This window comes from Saccostrea cucullata, unplaced genomic scaffold, assembly GCF_032062105.1.
Source record: "Saccostrea cucullata isolate Sc308-1 unplaced genomic scaffold, CSIRO_AGI_Scuc_v1 ctg850, whole genome shotgun sequence".
In the NCBI taxonomy this organism is placed as follows: domain Eukaryota; kingdom Metazoa; phylum Mollusca; class Bivalvia; order Ostreida; family Ostreidae; genus Saccostrea; species Saccostrea cuccullata.
This window is the reverse complement of record NW_026941357.1, coordinates 1-20,057: the sequence shown is the minus strand read 5'-3', so window position 1 is coordinate 20,057 and position 20,057 is coordinate 1. Positions and strand designations below refer to the sequence as shown.

The 20,057-nt window shown below is 33.8% G+C and overlaps 1 protein-coding gene across 1 annotated transcript; it reads left to right on the top strand.

Annotated features, from left to right (window-relative positions):
* Positions 1 to 3,197: 3,197 nt before the first annotated feature.
* Positions 3,198 to 6,727, top strand: LOC134257681 (uncharacterized). The gene is made up of 4 exons (XM_062740273.1): positions 3,198 to 3,489; positions 3,961 to 3,982; positions 6,097 to 6,303; positions 6,486 to 6,727. The coding sequence occupies exons 1-4, from the start codon at positions 3,229 to 3,231 to the stop codon at positions 6,692 to 6,694; spliced, it is 699 nt and encodes a 232-aa protein (XP_062596257.1). The 5' UTR covers positions 3,198 to 3,228; the 3' UTR covers positions 6,695 to 6,727.
* Positions 6,728 to 20,057: the final 13,330 nt, after the last annotated feature.

The window sequence follows — 20,057 nt, the reverse complement described above, 5'->3', positions numbered from 1 at the left end:
TACATGTGACAATGATTTTTTGAAAATTGATCGGAAGTTTATCTGTGTATGTAACTGCTGCGTGTTTTTTTCTTTTTTGAGGTTAAACTTAGAATACAATATAAGTAACTACATTATCAACTGAATTATTAAATTAATTGAAAAATGGTGAAGATCTAGATATATATATTTATTGAATAAGATCAAAATAAAGAGAGAAAAATGTGTAAATCCTTTTTTTTCTAAAGAAATTGAAAACTTTTTGGGGCTTGATAGATTGGAGTTAAATTGCAAAGAGTAGCCTCAGTAAGCAATATTTCAGCCTTATTTCGACCAACAACTTTTCTAGGAAGACTTTTATTTAAAAAAACAAATGCCTAAAATTTACATTTTACCGTTTATAATTAGGATGAACTTTCCCGTTTCTAGCTGTATATATCTTATCTGGCCTAAACATGATCGGAAGTATATTTATGAAACTGGTCGGGAATGTCTAAAATCAAGTTGTTTGTAAAGATTCATTTAATACTAATACCCTTTAAATGGGTTGGTAGCAATTAAGCGAACGCTATAGCTTTATGCAAATAAACATGTCTATTAGATTTAAATAACTTGTTGTAAATTTATCGCAAGGGCATGTATAGTGCTTCAAACTTTATTTACAGCATGATTATAATATTTAGAAATAAAGGATTTTCAACAGACATTCAAGAGGCATTTAAAATCCGTTCTCGTAATACTTTGCCAGCCCATATTCCAAAACACCAAAGGAACAATAAAACATATTAAGTCCGATCAACCGATTAGTTCATTTGTTCAATTATTTTTTTCCTTGTTTTGACTATCCAAATATGTGTAGCAGGAATAAAAGGCTATATTTAGAGTTAATATTGCGCAACAGAATAATGTTTAGATTGATACAGTCCGATAACATATGGATAAAATAGTTTGCGTGTCATAGAGTGACATCTGTACTTATTTATCTTATGATAATGTTAGAAAACAGGAAAATAAAAGTCAGTAAAAAATAATATCTTGACGGAAATATTTTGTTGAATTTAAATCACAATATTTCCATTTCTATTTGTTTTTTTTCTCTGTGGTAACTCTTTGAAAGTTGGAGTTGATTTCCTGATAATTCCGCCGGAAAGTAAATTAGGGAGATCGATAGGTCAGGAGCTAAGGAGGATTAATATGCATGTAAATCTCGTGGGTATCTGTCTTTGTGTCTGAAGCTGAGGAGGCCTAATACACATGTAAATCTCGTGTGGCTGTATTTGTGGTTGGTGTCATTCGTTGAGGACTATTGAAATTGACACGGGAGGCCTCCTGGCTTTAAATCATTAGTCTACATTTTTGAAATGTAAATTTACAATTTTATTTCAAAATTAAAACATAAGGAATCACTGTCTTAGTACTTAGTAAAGTATACCGAGGACATCAACGATAATTGGAAACGTGGGATAACTTATACATAATGGGCTTCGTGTGTTTGATATTTTTATACACGTAAAAAGTATCTAAATTGGCCCCAGCTTAAGATATATAAAATACAATGAATAAGTACAACTGAGTGTGTAGAGATTATGTAGCATATATATTACAATATTTGAAAGATATATGATGCCCGAATAGATCTTAAGTGTATTAAGAATATATGTGATTGACCCATGAAATTTTTTTTTTCTAAATTGGAATACCCGCTATGTTGCAACCACTATTGAAATAACGACCACTATTGAAATGATTATATCAATAGTGGTTGAGAGTGCATTATTGAAATGCACTCTCAACCACTATTGATAAAATTATTTCAATAGTGGTCGTTATTTCAATAGTGGTTGCAATACCGCTATATATATCAAAAAATTTCATTTAGCGACTGTTCTCAGATATAAAAAAAAAACCTCCTATCTAGGTATTTTTCATACATTTTTCAAAAAATATAGACTTTACTTATCAGAAAAAAAACTTTATTCTTACTGAAAAAGAATGTGAAAAAAAAAGAAAAAAAAACCCATTAATTATTATTTCTTAAAAAAAAATTATTTAATTCCTAATTACACATATTCGTGTAACACATAATATTATTATAACGAGATACAATATTTTTTGACTAACTTAACTAATATAATCAGTAAAGTGTCATATTGATACATGTAAAAGGTTTCAAAGTTATACCTTAAGTGGCATGATGTGATAAAACACATTTTCTAATTGAACATCTGAATAAAACAAACTTTTCAAAGTCAACATTATTGTAAATAAAAGGTCAAAGCCATCAATGTAGTTTGTCAAAAACATTTCTCTATGAAATCAAATAACTAATAATAGGAAAATTTATTATTATTCTTTAACCTTATTTATTGATGGCACTATTTGTTTATTTAGTGATTCTCTTATTTGTTTTGGCTTCTGAAATGTTGTCAAGGTGTTTGCAAAATTGTTTCCAATTCTTTTTCTTTTCTAGCATAGAAATGAGAACAAAGGAAATAATTTATAAAACATTTTTTGAAGAGTCCTTATAATAAGCACATGTAAATTAAAACAGACATGATATTAACGAATATTGTATAACGCAAAAGAGAAAGGAAATGTGAGCTGAAATATAATATTTAAAAGTTTACACAAGGGAAATTTTCAGGAATAAAGATGAAAGAATAAATATTGTTTGTGTCTAAATACCAGTTTCTCTTTTTTTTTTTTCATTTTCGTGACACTTGCATTCATCTCGTTTAAAAAATAATGTAGCAAACACAATGCATATCATGAATATTTATTTTCATTTTTACTGAGGCAGTCAAAGACACTTTTCTTGGAAACAATACAAGTTTCTCCATTTAATATTTTACATCAAATATATGTAACAACAGAAATGAATCTCTAAATTTCAGCGAAAATTGCCTGCCATAATTAAAACCATTTTACTTTAAAGGTTGCAAGCAGAATTACAGTATCTCGCATATGCGACATAAGACAATCCTCTGTGTTCCTAACTGACAAATTGCCGTATTGAGGAGATAGTAACTGTGACACCCGTGACTACTTGATTGCGTGAGGAATATAAATGTCAATTTTTTAAGGTAGATATTTGTCGAGGTTTGGTTATAAGCATTGACCAACTAAAAAACGACAGAAACTAAATCACTTTTGAAAATCTCTAATATCCATGAAAAAATGTCATTCTGTCTCTCCGAAGCTATTAGGCATGGTTTGATACTAATTTTGTTTATAACTGCTTATGCCCATATGTACCAAGGACAGTTCTCTACGGAGTTTTTGGGATCTTTGTCAGACGAGCTTAGTCTTCTGTTAACCACTGAGGGGTCAAGTTTTACGTCAGTCGCCTTAAACTGTATTTACAAATGTAACGGTGACGGCCGATGCATTGGATTGGAGATCTGTAAAATTCGAGAGGATCTGTATCAATGTAGAGCATGCTGCTTCTGGATGAAACTCGGGAAGGAAAACTCAAATAAAAATCTCACTAACTGCAGATATCTAAGGAAGGTACGTGTTTCTACTATTCACAGATATGTTTGTATATTTTTGTTACATGAGGAATTCAGAGGAAATAAGAACAACCTGTACAATGTATCATTCCATCAGCTTGCATTCAATGCATTGTGTACTAAATTTAAATATTGAGAATCATGTTTTATTAATTTGTATAATTAGGATGATCGAATTAATTGTTTTAATCTCTGTCTCTGTCTAGAATTATATGTCTTATACGTATGCAAATGAAGAAAATTTGAAATAAAATTATGTGGAAATATATATTTACACAATTGCAGATAAAAATATTTTGCAAATACTCATTTGTGCTATCGGTTACTATAATATGGCATCGTCGGGAACAATATAACATAATAATCAGTACATATATTACACAATTAAAATCTACGAACCCTCCTCCCCCGAAAAAAATTAGAATTGGAATACTTTATCTGTGATGAATCTATATTTTGTATTTAACAGTTTGAAAAAGAAAGCACTAATGGTATGTATTCTTTAAGAATGTTTCTTTATAATGTTTCAAATATTCTATTGTTACTCTGCATACTGCTTTAAATCACTATCTGACCTTTTCAGCTCAACTGAGCCGAAGGCTCAAGTGAGCTTTTCTGATCAAAATTTGTCCGTTGTCTGTCGTTGTCGTAAACTTTTCACATTTTCTTCTCAAGAACCACCAAACCAGTTTCAACCAAACTATCCACAAAGTATCCTTGCGTAAAGGGGATTCAATTTTGTTCAAATGAAGGGCCAAGCCCTCTTCCAAGGGGAGATAATTATGACGAAGTTTTATAAAGAAATATATAGGAAAAATATTTGAAAATCTTCTCCAGAACAACTGGGCCAAGAAAGATGAAACTAATGTGGAAGCATCCTCAGGTAGTGTAGATTCAAGTTTATTCAAATCATGACCCAGGGGTAGGGCGGGGTCACAATGTCTGATCAAAATCTTACATATGAATATATAGAATTCTTTTTTTTTTAAATCTTATTCTCCAGAACCATTAGACCAAGAAAGATGAAACTCATGTGGAAGCATCCACAGGTAGTGTAGATTCAAATTTGTTCAAATCATGACCCCTGGGGGTAGGGCGGGGCCACAATGGCTGATCAAAGTTTTACATGGGAGTATATAGGGAAAATCTTTTTCTCCAAAAGCATTGGGCCAGTAAAGAAGTAACTATTAATGTGGAAGCATCATCAGGTAGTGTAGTTTCAAGTTTGTCAAAATTATGACCCGTGGGGGGAGGACGGGGCCACAATGGCTGATTAAAGTTTTACATAGGTAAACATAGAAAAAAACTTTTTAAAATATTCTTCTCAAGATCAGCAAAGCTATGATTGGTGATATTAATATGGAAACATCCTCAGAGTAAATTGAAGTTTGATCATATCATGACCCCTGGGGGTAAGGTGGGGCCATAATGGGCGATCAAATCTTTACATGAAAATATATAGAAAAAAATCTTTAAAATTCTTCTTCTCAAGTATTGCAAAATTATACATACTCCAGTATATGTTTTATTGATATAGTGACATTCTCAAGTAATAAAAAATTCAAATACCCCCTCCCCCAACAAGAAAACTTTTCAATACTGATATGATTTGTGTTTTTTAACTAATCTCAGGTGAGCAATGTGGCCCATGGGCCTCTTATTACATTTGTTTTATTTTTACTGGGATTTTTTTCTCCACCATTCCTCGCCCAATCCTTTTCGATACATGTACACTTTAAATCAAAGGGCAAATCAGAAACAAACGACTCTACTTAAAGACTGTTACCATTATCACTTCAGCTGCACTTAACTCTACGTATTGTGTTCCTTATAGACATTTATGGTACATGTATGCCATGTTTGTCTTCTGTAGCACCTGACAAAAGAGGCTCCAGTTCAAATTCCGGTTAATCCTATTTTTAAATATGTATTTTTTATCAATCACTTGGCCTAAATAATAACAATTAGCATCTGAAATGAAGACTACAGTTATGACTTATGGTGTGTACAAAATATTAATTATTGTGTGATTAATTTTGTAATATTTTTCATACATATATACACTTGTGTACAAAATATTAATTATTGTGTGATTAATTTTGTAATATTTTTCATACATATATACACTTTTAACGAATGTGCAGTCAAATCTTTATATCAACATTGTCTCTTTTTTATTTGTTTCAGAACATAATTAAATAATTCTGCAAATCAGGGGAAAGAGGGGGGGGGGGAGGGGGGTCGAATCCCCAATCTGAGCATCCTTGTCTTTTTTTTCCTTCAGCAGGGGACATGAATTCTCTGAATTAGCTCACTCAAGTTATACTTTTGGACAACATTTTAATCATCGATCACTGCTCAATTTGATGCTTCTCTTTTAAATTTTGAACTTGAGTTTTGAAAAGAGTTTCTAAAGGACTATTAAAATAATTTACTGCTCTTGTTTAGTATAGCTGAATCGATCATTTTTATTTGTCAAGAATACTAGAATATGAAGGTAACCAACTTACACGCCGTACATTTACTTTCATAATTATTTACGAAATGTAAAAGCAAACGAGATTTGATTATTTAATATTTTTTCTTTTTAAATTTATATTTGTAGTTGCTGTGAACAAACCAGCTAATATGAGTTCTGCATTCAAACCAGCCTACCAGCGCGCTTCCAATGCTGTTGACAATATCACTGTATGTCCAAACGGACTATCAACTGCTCATACAGATTTCGAAAACCGTCCGTGGATAAAGATAGACCTACAGAACACGTTTGATGTTGCTAAAGTCCTTGTGTACAATAGGCAAGATTTGCACGGTAAGGATGACAATAAAACTTCATTATTTTATCATTTTAAAGGAATCATGGGAATGCTGAAAGAATTTCCTTTCAATGAATACGCATATGTATACAAATGACTTTAAGAATGCACCAAAACTCACATGAGGCACAAGCGGGGGACAATAACCTATAATGATGATATTCTTTATTTTATAAAGGGGGATACCTACACAGTCTTCTGATAACTGTTGCTGAGAATGCAGATGAAAGCGACTGCGGCTATTATCCGGGACCTGCTGTCAACGGGGACCGCGTTCTTGTTCTTTGTCCTTCCGATACACGAGGAAACTTCGTAACTCTCCAGATTCAAAGCGGTACAAATAATATGTTGCAAGTATGTGAAGTACAAGTTTTTGTGAATGTGTGAGAAAGAAGAAACACGAAGAAAATAAAATGTGCTTCGGAGGTTAATTATATCCACGGTTATTTCGAACATTTTATGTAGATGACAATAGAAAAATGATGGTTATGATACAATAAAATGTGTTTTTTGTTTTGGCTTAATGTTTTAGTTAAATTTTCTGATTAAATAAATAGAGAGATTGATTGATTGATCATAAATGTTTTACGCCGAATCGGCAATATTTAGAATGTTGTTTGTTGTACCTTTAAAAATTGTTCCTATACAAAAAAGTCTAATATTTCTAATATTTTGCTGAGCGGGCATAAAGAATCGATGTTGGACCGCTGAGTGAGATGTTGGACCGGTCGATGAGATGTTGGACCGCTAATACGTTACAAAATCGGCGGAGCTTAATCTCATTTTCATTCGTTGGTGTTCAAAAGTGACGGAAAAGAGGTTAAATCACGGAAAACAGTACAAAATACATGTATAATGTATGTAAAAAAAAAAAAAATTCAAATGAAAGGTATAAAAAAACATTTATTGACCGAGTTCTCGGGCGAACCAAACTGTCTGCCTTCGGCCTAACGGCCTCGGGCAGACAGTTTGGTTCTTGGGTCCAACAAAACTCATGTTGCCCTCGAACTCAGTCATAAAATGTATAAGAGAGAGAGAGAGAGAGAGAGAGAGAGGAAATGTTCTATTTTTATTTATAGATATATAATTAAAAACTCTGAAACAAATCTTTTAGACTTTTTTTTATTTTTCAAAAAAATTCAGAAAAATGATTAGAATTTCTTAAATAATTTAAATCTTTAAGATTTAAGCTGTTTTGACGGGTTAATTAGATTTTCACTGCACCGAACCCAAGATCTAGACGTGTTCGATAGTGATGCGTGTTATGGTCAGAATGTTTTGTTAATCTTATGTTTTATTAACTTTTAATTAATACTAAGAATTAAATATTTTATTGTTTAGATATAAGTACCGCTATTGTGTTTATTCAAATATAGAGACCACACACGCTGTAATATTACATTTACAATCGCGATCTAGTGACTATAGATGTGGTATTGCCATGAGGGGTGGGGTGGGGGGTAATTATGTTCGATCAGATTTGATTTTTATAAAATTTTATAATCTAGATACATGGATGATGAGGAAGGTGAAATATAAACGAGCAGTGGTTGATCTCCATCTAAAAGAAAAAAATCTTTTAAAAATTACAAATCTGTCCATAAGGCATAAACACCAGACCTCCAAAAATTCCATAGAACGGATCAGGTGTCGGAATGGGGGGGCATCATTTAGGTTAAAAAAAATGGACTGGCGGATTTAGAGCCCCCCCCCCCCCTGCATTAGCAATAATATCGAGTCGATATCATATTGAAAGAAAGTAACTTTTGTTATATTGATAACATATCGCCGATATTATTACGATATATATCGATCGAGTTGAAGGCGTAGCGTTTTTTTTTTTTTTTTTTTTTTTTGCGGCTCTGGGTTGGATTTTTTAAAACTGGTTTCAAGCCCCCCCCCCTTGCCTAATTAACTGTTTCGTAATTGTTGCTAGATATAATATCATTTTGAATATATTAACCATGGTCTTATCATTTTATACTACAGTTATACAGGCACTTGTTTCGGAAATAATTTTTTAACCCATAGTATAATAATAACACAGGCACTTGTTTCGAAAATAATTTTTTAACCCAAAATGTTATTATTTTATATACCAGCCACCGTAATTATTATACTATGGGTTAAAAAATTATTTTCGAAACAAGTGCCTGTGTACAGTTATGATAAATGCGCTTTAAAAAGTTTACCGGGAGCGAAATAAATTCCAGTGCGAAACAGACTTGGAACGAATTATACCATGCGACTTCTGGGCGCGAAACATCCCGATGCTCCGATGCATCACTGATTACATGTGTAAATAAAAGATCGAAGATCGCATATAAATCCACAGAGGCGAAGTTACTGGTAAGCGAAAAATAAGCATGATCAGAATATAACCTGTCGGAAATTAATGCATGGTTAGGCCTAATAATCAAAGTACTGAAAGTACTGATAGACGGAGGCTTGGAATGAACATGATTTGTTGTCTCTTTGGGAATTTTTTATTCATATTCTGACCCCAACATTTGCCTTAAGGTAGTTGGCCATATCTTTTGAACATTAGATACCAGGACATTTATACTTCATATTTGTATTTTTGTGGAAAGACCTTTCATTAGATATTAACAAGCTTGACCTTTTGACCTTGACCTACGAGATTCCATACTTATGAAAAAACTTTAACCTTGGCCATAAGTTTTGAATGGTAACCGTAAGGGATAAATTGTGCTTTTTATACGTACATATGTAATCCTTGTAAGAAGACCCAGAACTTTGACCTTTTGACCTTGGAGTTTGACCTACTTTTATAAAGCAAATCATGACCATAACTTGAAAAGGTTTTGGGTTAGTGCTTTCATACTTTATATATTTAAGTGTCTGTCTCAGAGAAAACCATGCAAATTGAAAAAAATTGTCCAGATGCATTATCGTAGTAAATTTAAAAGTGACCCATACAAAAAAAGATTTGGTCCAAATGACCTAAAATATGATTTACATTTTGTTGTAAGTTGTTTCTATTTTTAGTAACGGGGATTATTTGTTTTCCTATAAAAAAGTGAAAAAAGAGCATTGAAATTCATTGAAAATGATGCATTTTAAGTGCGTCTTTTAAACATATTTGTTATAATTTTTATTTCACTGTTGCATATGTTATGGTAGTGCAATAGTAGTTGATTATATTCATTTAAAAAAAATTACATATATATTTTGTATTTAGCGACATTATATCAGGGAATATACAAAGGATCTAGATTTTAGCAATAAAGACCTTTTTTCCCAAAGTTTGGTTAATCGTATCTTTAAGCGAGGATGATTTTTTTATTTGAATTATACTGTTTTGAATTTATTCAATATAGAAGAAAAACATATTAAAAAATTGTCGTTGGCAAACAACTCTGCATCACAGAAAAAAATTCCAATTACGGGTGAATTTTTCAATATTAATCTTAAATTAAACATGCCATTTCATGCTACAAAATGCTACTTAAATGATTAAATGGTATTTTCATGACATACTAAATTTTTAGAAATTGTTTATTAATAGAAAAGAAATCTTTTTTCATTTAAATGCCTTTAATTCTAATATTAATATTTAGATTTTTTTGCATTTGCCTAGTCAGAGTTAGGTCCCCTTGCGCAACTCTCCTACTTTAAAGGTAAATAATTGCACTGGAAAATGTCTATGACACATGAAAGCAGTCAACTTTCTATGGAAAAACTCACAATTTAATGCAAACAAAATGATTAAAAATTCACAAGGATGTGATTTTCATAAATTTTCCCAGAATCTGTGTCATGAAGCAGAGGAATATCTCATATAGTTGATTGTGACAGAAGCACTGAAAGACATGCATGCATCTAGCATGTTTGAAGTCATCATAGTGTATTAAGTCTTTCTTGTCAAGCCTGGGACACCGTAAACGTTAAACAAGCTAATTTAGAGAATTTGTGTCCCCCGCTTAAGGCAAAAGTAAACAATGCGCAGTTCGAGGGGAGGGGGGGCCGCGGGGGGTTTGGGAGACGGATCCCCTTGACTGTATTTGTAGAATTATCAAATGTATACAGTATACTGAAGCAAATAAAATATGCCTTTAAATCAATATGGATATTTATAAAAATTTGATTGCTTATTCTTTTTATGTGTACAATGTATAGAAGATTCTTTTTATGTGGAATATTTATCACACTGTAATGATGATTTTATAAGTATGCACAAGCCAGACCTTATAAATTTTTCATTTCACATGCTGAAAACTCATTTAATAAAAAAAAATCGAAAAAAAAGACAAGAGGCCCATGGGCCACATCGCTCACCTGAGAAGCTTTGATCATTCCGTTCTTTACCAGATTTCCGACCCTTGTACATTGTAATACATATTGTGATCCCACCCTACCCAACTGATCATAATTTATACATTTTGAAATCTACACTACCATAGGATGCTTTGTTTCCCCATTGTAAAAATTTGATTCCCCATTGTGGCCACGCCCAGCAACCCCGGGGGTCATAATTTGAACAATTTAGAATCTACACTACCCCGGGATGCTTCCACATAAGTTTCAGCTTTTCTGGCCCAGTGGTTCTTGAGAAGAAGATTTTCAAAGATTTTTCCTATATATTTCTATATAAAACTTTGATTCCCCATTGTGGCCCCGCCGAACCCACGGGGGTCATGATTAGAACTATTTAGAATCTACACTACCCCAGGATGCCTCCCAATAAGTTACAGCTTTTCTGGCCCAGTGGTTCTTGAGAAGAAGATTTTCAAAGATTTTTCCAACATATTTCTATGTAAAACTTGGAATTCCCCATTGTGGCCCCGCTCAACCCCCAGGGAGCTATTAAGAATTTACACTACCCCAGAATGCTTCCATATACGTTTTAGCTTTTCTATCCCAGTGGTTCTTGAGAAGAAGATTTTCAAAGATTTTTCCTATATATTTCTATGTAAAACTTTGATTCCCCATTGTGGCCCCGCCCTATCCCCGGGGGTCATGATTTTAACAATTTAGAATTTACACTATCCCAGGATGCTTCCACTTAAGTTTCAGCTTTTCTGGCCAAGTGATTCTTGAGAAGAAGATTTTCAATGAACCACCCTATTTTTGTCTTTTCTTGATTATCTTCCCTTGTAAGGAGACTTGGCCCTTCATTTTAGCAATTTAAATTTCCCTTTACCCAAGAATACTTTGTACCAAGTTTGGTTAGAATTGGCCCAGTGGTTCTTGAGAAGAAGTCGAAAATGTGAAAAGTTTACAGACAGACAGACAGACGGACGGACGGACGGACGACGGACAAAATGTGATCGGAAAAGCTCACTTGAGCCATCGGCTCAGGTGAACTAAAAATGGATCGTACGGGATTCGAACCCGCAACCTCTCACATGTGAAGCGAGAGACATACCACTACACAACGGAACCACTTTGACCTGGCGATAATTTTATGCAAAGATGAAGTCACATACATGTTTATATTCACGTTCAATATTGTCAAAATTTTACACAATGCATGGTGTCTAATTTAACCTTCATTAAACAGTTGTAATAGATGTATAAGAATATAAAGTCCGCCGAGAACCTGTTTATACGAAATAACTCTCCTCATGCCTCTGTGCTAAAAATAGCGACATGTACATGTAATACAATAAATACTAATAAAACAAACGGGGCGGGACACTTTGAGATGGGTGAGAGGGGTCATAGGGAGTTTTGGTATAAAATTACATTGCAAAAGCTAACAATCTTCTTGAATTATCGCCCAGAAAGGATAGTGTTTCATATAGACAAAATGTATAAATTAACAACCTAGAACTTTAACCTTCTGACCTCAAAAATAATAGGGGTCTTCCTTAGGTCACAGGGAGTTGTTATGTAAAATTTCATTGCCAAAGCTCAAAAGGTTCTGGAGATATCGCGCGGAAATGAAATTGTCATCAGACAGAATTTGCAAATTTATGACCTTGACCTTTGACCTTCTGACCTCAAAATCAATAGGGTTACTGGTGTTTTGTGTATTCTAAGAGTCAAACTAGGCACAAAAGTAGCCCCCGGAAGCTCTTGGGTTTTCGTGTAATTTAAGAGTAAAATTAGGCACAAAAATAGTGGTATTGTACCAAAGTATGGCATTATTAATATTATTATCATACTGTGACAATTTTAAGGAGGGGGAGGGGGCATGCGCCTCCTCCCCCCCTTAAATTTGCCAGTGATTAAAAAAAAAGGGTTATATGAACATTGCTAGCTATAATTCTTTGACAAGAAAATTTATTTTTTGCGGTGCATAAGAATTGACTTGTATTTAAGTGATTCATCACACCAACTGAGTGCACATTGTTATGTAGATAAACTGACTACTAGTACAGTATCCAGTCTGTACCGCAAGTATTGTCTTATCAATGATGCTTGTGGTAGTGGTCATCATGGTCATACATGCATTTTCTTTCTTCTCACATTTATATAAAAACATTGCCAATCGGATTGATGCAATTGGCCATTGTGTTACGTGCACAAGGATTTTTTTTTTATCTCATTTTATTAATACTACGTAACCGGTATTTGGTTCTAAAATGGCGAGCGAAAAGCGCCAAAAAAAAAAATTGGTGTATTGAAGATTGCGAGGTTAAATGACACTGAAATAATTAAGGTATTTTTCACAATATTTAAATATCATCATTCAAGATCAGATTATTTATTTTCTTTGCAGTGGAGGACAGATTACTTATTTCCAAAATCTGCCAGCCCCCCCCCCCCCCAACTCATAATCTAATGGTCGTCCCCTTAACACTCAAATGAATATGTTGATCGAATGACTAGTATGATGAATGGTGTATTCATTTTAGTAACTATCTAGCAAATGTGTATAAAAGGTAATTGAATTTAAGGCTTTTACGTTATCCATGTAATGGTTTATACATCGTCGGAAACCCACGGGTGATCTCGTCTTTACTTATCACCCATGGGCAAACTCGCTGAAAAATCGTCGTATGTAATTAAATATGCATGGGTCATTTGATTGGCCGCATTACAAATCGCGATGCGAAACAAAAAAGAATCACAGTTCACGTTTTTTGACGTATGCATGTTTTTGCGGCATTGCAAAAAAACATTAAAAACTCGTTCCGTAGTTAACACAGCTGATAAATCCACTCACCGGTGCTTTTTGCAGTTAAAAAGAGGTACTCCTTCAAAATATATGATGGATTTTAATGTCAGTGACCTGTACGAATTGACTTTCATTGTTTTAATCAAACTTCGCACGTTTTAACGAGCTTCAAAATATTTACCATAAACAGCAAAGTAATAAACGTAATTTTCAAAATTGAAGAGTTCCAACTTCCTGATTGGTTGACTAAAAACAAATTAGCATATTTTACGGCGATTTTTCAGCGAGTTTGCCCACGGGTGATAAGTAAAGACGAGATCACCCGTGGGTTTCCGACGATGTGGTTTATAAGGAATTCATAAAATCCCCCCCCCCTTTTATGATGTTTTTCTTTGGATTCAGTCATTATTTATTGATTTGTGAGCTATGTATGTCTAAATTCTGAAATAATGATATAAAAAATCCAGATATTATTTATTTTTTTTATTTTTGGAAAAGTTTTTAGGCACTTTATGACTAGCGTTTACTGTATTTTTAAAATTTTTGATTTCAAAATTTAACAAACTTTGACTATAAATATTTTCTAAAATTTATATTTGCCAACGACATTTTTTTCATATTTTGTGAACATAAGCATCCTTAACAATAAGCAACAACATTTATTGGATTCAAATATCCTCGCTGGTTGTTACAGCAATATCAATTCTACCTAAAATTGTCACTTTTTCCAAAAATTGGAAAAGTGCCAATTTCATGACCTTTTTGCACTAAGACAAAATGGATGTCAATCATTCTGACTATGCATTTGTGAATAACTAACCTTTATCCTTTTACTACAAAAAAGAATATCTAAGTAATTTGTAAAATTTCAATTTTAATTCTCCTCAAAATATGACTAAAAGTTAAAAAAATTACCTGTAATTTTGTTGCATATGAGCTATTTTTAGTAACAGGCCATAAAACTTATACGAGTTTGATCAGCCCGATAAAAATTTGTTTGATTTTCATTCATGCATGCTAGATTTGGCTCACAAAGTTTGAAGGCGATCAGAGAAACTTGCCTCTGGACCATTTTGCATGGTTTTCTCTGAGACAGGCACTTAATCCTTATGACAAGACCTTTCATTTTATAGCAAGACATTTGACTTTGGAGTTTGGCCTACTTTAAAAAAAATATCATTTTTCATAACTTTTGAAGGGTTAGGGCTTCATACTTCACATATGTATTCTTTGTGGGAAGACCTTTCATAGCATACCAACAATCATGACCTTTTGACCTTTACCTTGGAGATTTCCGTACTTATGGATTAACTTTAGCCTTAGCCTACTTTCATATTTCACAATTGTATTTCCAGTAAGAATACCATACTTTTGGTACCAATATATTAAATTTGCATCTTCGCTATATTGCCACACGGGGGGCCAGAGTGTTTCACACATACATCTTCTTCATTTATTTATCGTGGTCTAATGTTTAATTATGTAATTTACTGAATTCCCATTTTTCATCAAAAGGACAAACTACTCTAATTGCAATAAACTATATTAATTTGAATTCTTTAGTGACTCATGGTAAGAGCTTCCTGAATGTGAGAAAACCAAAAGTACTTTAGTATATCTAACTCTTCAGGCCTAAAAGGAGCTGAGATACAAGCATTCAGATATATCAATGCATAGATCTAAACATGCACATTCAACTTTTGATTAACAATTCTGTTGTATTGGGTAATGAACATGAAGATGATGCAAATATTTCAAACATTATGAAAAATATTAAGCAGAACAAACGCCTGTTTGGTGCAGATCATGAAATGTACTAAGCTCTATAGCTTTTATTTTCCAGTGTGCATTAATCCTGACTTCCAAATTCTTATACTTGACTGGTGATACCTTAAGAAAACATTTGCATCCAGGTGAAAGTTGACACGTACCGCAAAATGTGCCATCCCATTGTTTAAGTTTAATAAAGTGATTACAATGCCTTAATACTAGATCTCATGGATTCAACGATACCCTAATATCCAGTATTATGTGTGATTTTACGGATAATACCCAATTTCGTGGAAAATCCTTCCCGTTTCAGAGGTGGATCCAGCCATTTTTGAAAGGGGAGTTCCAGGGTTGTACTGTATACTCTGTATTCTTTCATATAAAAGGGAATAGTGAGTGGAAGAAACTTAATGTGTGAGAATCTATCTATTTAATACATAAGTTAGGCGTACAAATACATGTATTTTAATTTATTCTCGGAAAATGTTTTTTCTCTCTCTCTCTCTCTCTCTCTCTCTACACTTGACAAAAAATAAAGGGGGCTTCCAACCCCGGAACCTACCCTCCTTTGGATCCACCAATGAACCGCTTACAAGCATTCACCCATCTTTGACACTTTTTCAATATCTCTCCAAGGTTTGGGAAACCTAATAAATTTAACTCCTTGCATATATTTTTTGTGGGCATACTTTGAGTCACTATTGCAGATTCCATGACAACAGTGTTTTAATGCATCCTTTTTTTGCACAGATTAGCCATAATATTACTTAATTAATTTACACCACAAAGTAAGATTCAAGCCACTGTTTTGGTCAAGTAAACATAGAAACATGTGGGTCAGTTTGTCCCATCTAAATAGTTTGCAAAATCTTCTGAAATATGTGATAAGGAATTCTAAAAATAGATGCAGCAGAGATTCTGTACCTGTGTTATAAACAGATAAGACGCAGCTCTCTGCTGAGTCAGTGAGTGAACATTTAATTTTTTAAAAAATATGTCAGTTTCAATTAAACAATTTCTTTTACCTAGGTAAAGTAGGGTATTAATGTGATAGGACCTTCGCAAACTAATTTAAAAGCCCTCAGACGAGGTCAGATAATTATAGGTTCATGAGGAAAAAAAAAGAATTATGTATTGTTTTTGGAAAATATTGTGACCGAATTAGATTAATTGCATCAAAATCAGATGCAGAGAACTGCACTCGGTGATCTGTTTTGGTTTCCCCGACAATTTAAATTCTGTGTCAGGCCAAAATAAAAAATACCTTTGTTTCCCCTAACGCGACCGACCCAATTATATCACGCCGACTGAAAAGATTTTTTAAATAGGATGATTCAATATTTTTTTAAATTGTCAACCAAGTTTTATTAAATACAATTTCATCAAAATCAGTTTTATCAGAACGGCCAGATTTGATTACAGAGAAGTAGTTCTTCATAAAACAACGGCGATGTATCAATCTTATTCCTTTAGCTAACCAGAAATCTTCACTCTTGAAACAACTTGATAATTAAATAAACCATTACTAATTAAGAGTGTTTCGGGGGTGTCTTGGCGTCTCCATGTGAGTGAATAAATTTTCGAAAGGGACGGTAAACAACGAATAAACAAATCTGTCTTGAATTTCAGGTACGTAATACATGGAAAGGCCATGCAGCCTCATGAGCAGATGAGGGGCCCACCTAGTGAACACATCATTCAATTTCACTGCATTTTATTTAATTTGATCTAATAAACAGTTCATCTATATGTTCCTTTGTTTACTATATGCCATTATGGAATCATAGGAGTTGTTGTAAATATGTCTGCATATTCATCCCGATAAAAATTGTATTTAAACGTTGTACTTTTTCATGCCTTTATTTACGAGTTAAACTTCGTGACTATGACAATGTGTTATATAGCATTTTTATTCATTTGTAGATTCAGTTTGGTTCATTTAAATATTCTTTAAATACTCTTTCTAAATAGTTTTGAAATCATTAATCAGCTTCCTGAGATTTGAACATTTCCCCATTGCTCCAAATTGAGACGTATTACGCGCTTATTTGCCATTAAGCAGTGGGGATCTTTTTTGAGCCAACATTATGAGCATCTTCTGCGACACTGGACATAATTTTTTATGGTCCCTTTTGAAGGACTGTTTTCAACGTTCCTCATTGGTATTTATTTGAACCTGCAACTTAAAATTAGCCACTTACGTCTTAACTCCAAAGCAAAATGCTCTAGAACCACTGCAAATTTCATGGCCCTCAAAAGAGTACATTGACTTTCTACAAGCACTGGAGGGTGATTAAAGGTTTGAAAAAAATATACTTGGATGTCCAGTCTTTGCGTATTTGAGCATTTTGTCTTTTTTAATTCGATTTATATAAATGTACTCTGGCGTGAGATATTTCACAAGTTCATCTAAATTACAGTTGTGAATTAATTAATCAAAAATTTTGCTTTTAAACGGCATATGTATGATACTCAGCATTTTGTTCAAAAATCACTTTCTTTTGTACTTTTCTTATTTATAAATGTAATTTTCCATTAAATTTTACAATGTATTTTCAAAGCTACTGCCAGAAAATAAAATTGTTTACCTACCTACCGACCCAACTTAAGAATTTAGGGTCGGGTTAGGGGAAACAAAAATATTTTTAATTCCGGCCTCAGCGAGAGTTTTTATCAGCCAATGAGCGTGTCAGCAGCAGACTCTATACATCACTGATCACCTGTCTGTATACAGTGCATATCTGATATCAGACAGGCAGGCCAGTTTATCAAAATTTAGCCTGGTTCCCTGTCCCTGTTTTGCTTCGTGTACTCCTGCCTTGGAAAGTATGAGCCTGGGGACCAGGCTAATCAAAGTTAACGTGATTTGCCGCTAGATGGCGATCGCAAATTCTCTTCCGCCTCAGATGAGCGGTACCAATAGAGTGGAGGCTAAGCCTCCGTCTAAAAATCACTGACATAAAAATCAACGTATCTACCACAGGCACTTGTTTCGTATACGGGCCCAGTCAGCATTGATATATTGGGCCAACGTTGGTAGAGAAACGGTCTGTTGGGTCAAGGTTGGTGTTGGTATAACATGACTGGGCCAACATTGGGCCAATGTTAGATATTATGCTCCTAGTGGCAATATCAGCATATGTCACTTATTCGTTGTTGGGCCAATGTTGGTCCAATGTATCTTAATGTCACATAAGTTATCGTGATAACATACATTGGTTTTACATTGTGGTAAATATAGGTAGGGGGTACCCCGTATACGAAACAAGTGCCTGTGGTATCTACATGTACATCCAGTTGCCGAGTTGGCAGTTCCTGTGAAAACGCCCTAGCCTAATAGTGAAGATTTCCTCTTAGTTTCCAAAGGACATGCATGTTAACTTGTTTAGCGACTTTTGATTAATATTAATAAATAACTGAAAGGGTACAGAACCTAGTACCTAATCCTAATATTGGGATCAATCATTGAACCTTACAAAACAATAATTGTGGGGGCAATGAACATTTCTACATTTCTATAGTAAAAAGGTTTTGTATGGGGAAAACGTGTGTGTGTGTGTGGGGGGGGGGGGGAAATATATGATATATTGATGAACCATGGTAAAATAAAATTACTTTAATGAAAAAAATTCTTAAGATTATGATTAAGGAAAATCTTTCCGGCAACACCTCGAATGTAACACTGGTTAATGTAAGATTGTTTATACATGTTTTAGGCTAATATAGAAAATAGAATATATATTAAAATTCTAGATAATTAAAGTTGGAAAACTTTTATGTGGTACATAGGCATCGGAAGCAAATCGAAAGTGTGGGGGGGGGGGCTAATTGAAAGTGGAGGGGGCCAAGGGGAGGGGAGGGGGCTAAACCAACAAAAAAGGTAAACTCCAATATACTTTTCAATGCCTATATAAGGCCATAATAAATAAATTGCTAGATTCTCATCCAAATTTTTTGAAAAATCGAGGCGGGCGGGCGGGTTTTATTTTATATTTTTTTCATTTTTTCAATTTTTTCAGATTTTTTATTGACCTGGTCAATCGGTGTAATTTTATCTATAATACCTGAATATAAGTCAGAGTAAAGGTTCAATTATCTCTTACTTCACATCATCACCAATCTTTTTCAACAAATGACCGTTGTTTGAAATATATACGCATGTATTACAGCAATTGCCATCTTTTCAGCTGTCAAAATCATGTCGACTTTCGCGGGATTTAAAACAAAAGTAGAATGGTAGATGAATACCGATCCCGATCAGAATTAAGACAAAGAAAAACAGAAACAAAAAAAAATCGAGGCGGGCGGGGATGAGAATCTAGGAATATTTTTATCATGGCCTAATGTATAAAATTATATTTGTAAAAAAAAGGGGGGCTAAGCCACTCTAACCCCCCAGGTTCCAACGACTACATAGTAAATAATGTAGCATCTTAACATTCAAGTTAAAGTTTGTATGTGGTACGTGTGTGTGTGATTCGGGGGAGGGGGGGAGGAGGGTATGCATGTATAAATGACCCTGTAAAACATTTAAGGAGTATTAATGTTTTTTCTGTTAGGCGCGTAAGTATGGAAAGCCAACAGGTTAGTAGTATAAACGGCCTGGCCGGGTGGGTCAACTGAGTGCACTTTTGGGGCTGAGGGGATAGGTGGGTCAACAGAGTGCAGCCCCTGTGAGGGATAGGTGGGTCAAGGGAGTGCAGCCCCTGGGGGGATAGGTGGGTCAAGGGAGTGCAGATTAGGGGGTTCTAAGGATAGCCGGGTCAATTCAGTACATATGTTGCATCATCTTTTAGATCTATTGCATCATCTTTATATATCTATTGCATCATCTTTATATATCTATTGCATCATCTTTTTTAATCTATTGCATCATCTTTTTGATATCTATTG

Bases quoted from the DNA above. Each gene is read 5' to 3' on its own strand.
- LOC134257681 (XM_062740273.1), top strand. From the start codon at position 3,229: ATGTACCAAGGACAGTTCTCTACGGAGTTTTTGGGATCTTTGTCAGAC. The intron at 3,983-6,096 runs GTATGTATTCTT...TTATATTTGTAG, and splicing joins TGAAAAAGAAAGCACTAATG to TTGCTGTGAACAAACCAGCT. The intron at 6,304-6,485 runs GTAAGGATGACA...TATTTTATAAAG, and splicing joins CAATAGGCAAGATTTGCACG to GGGGATACCTACACAGTCTT.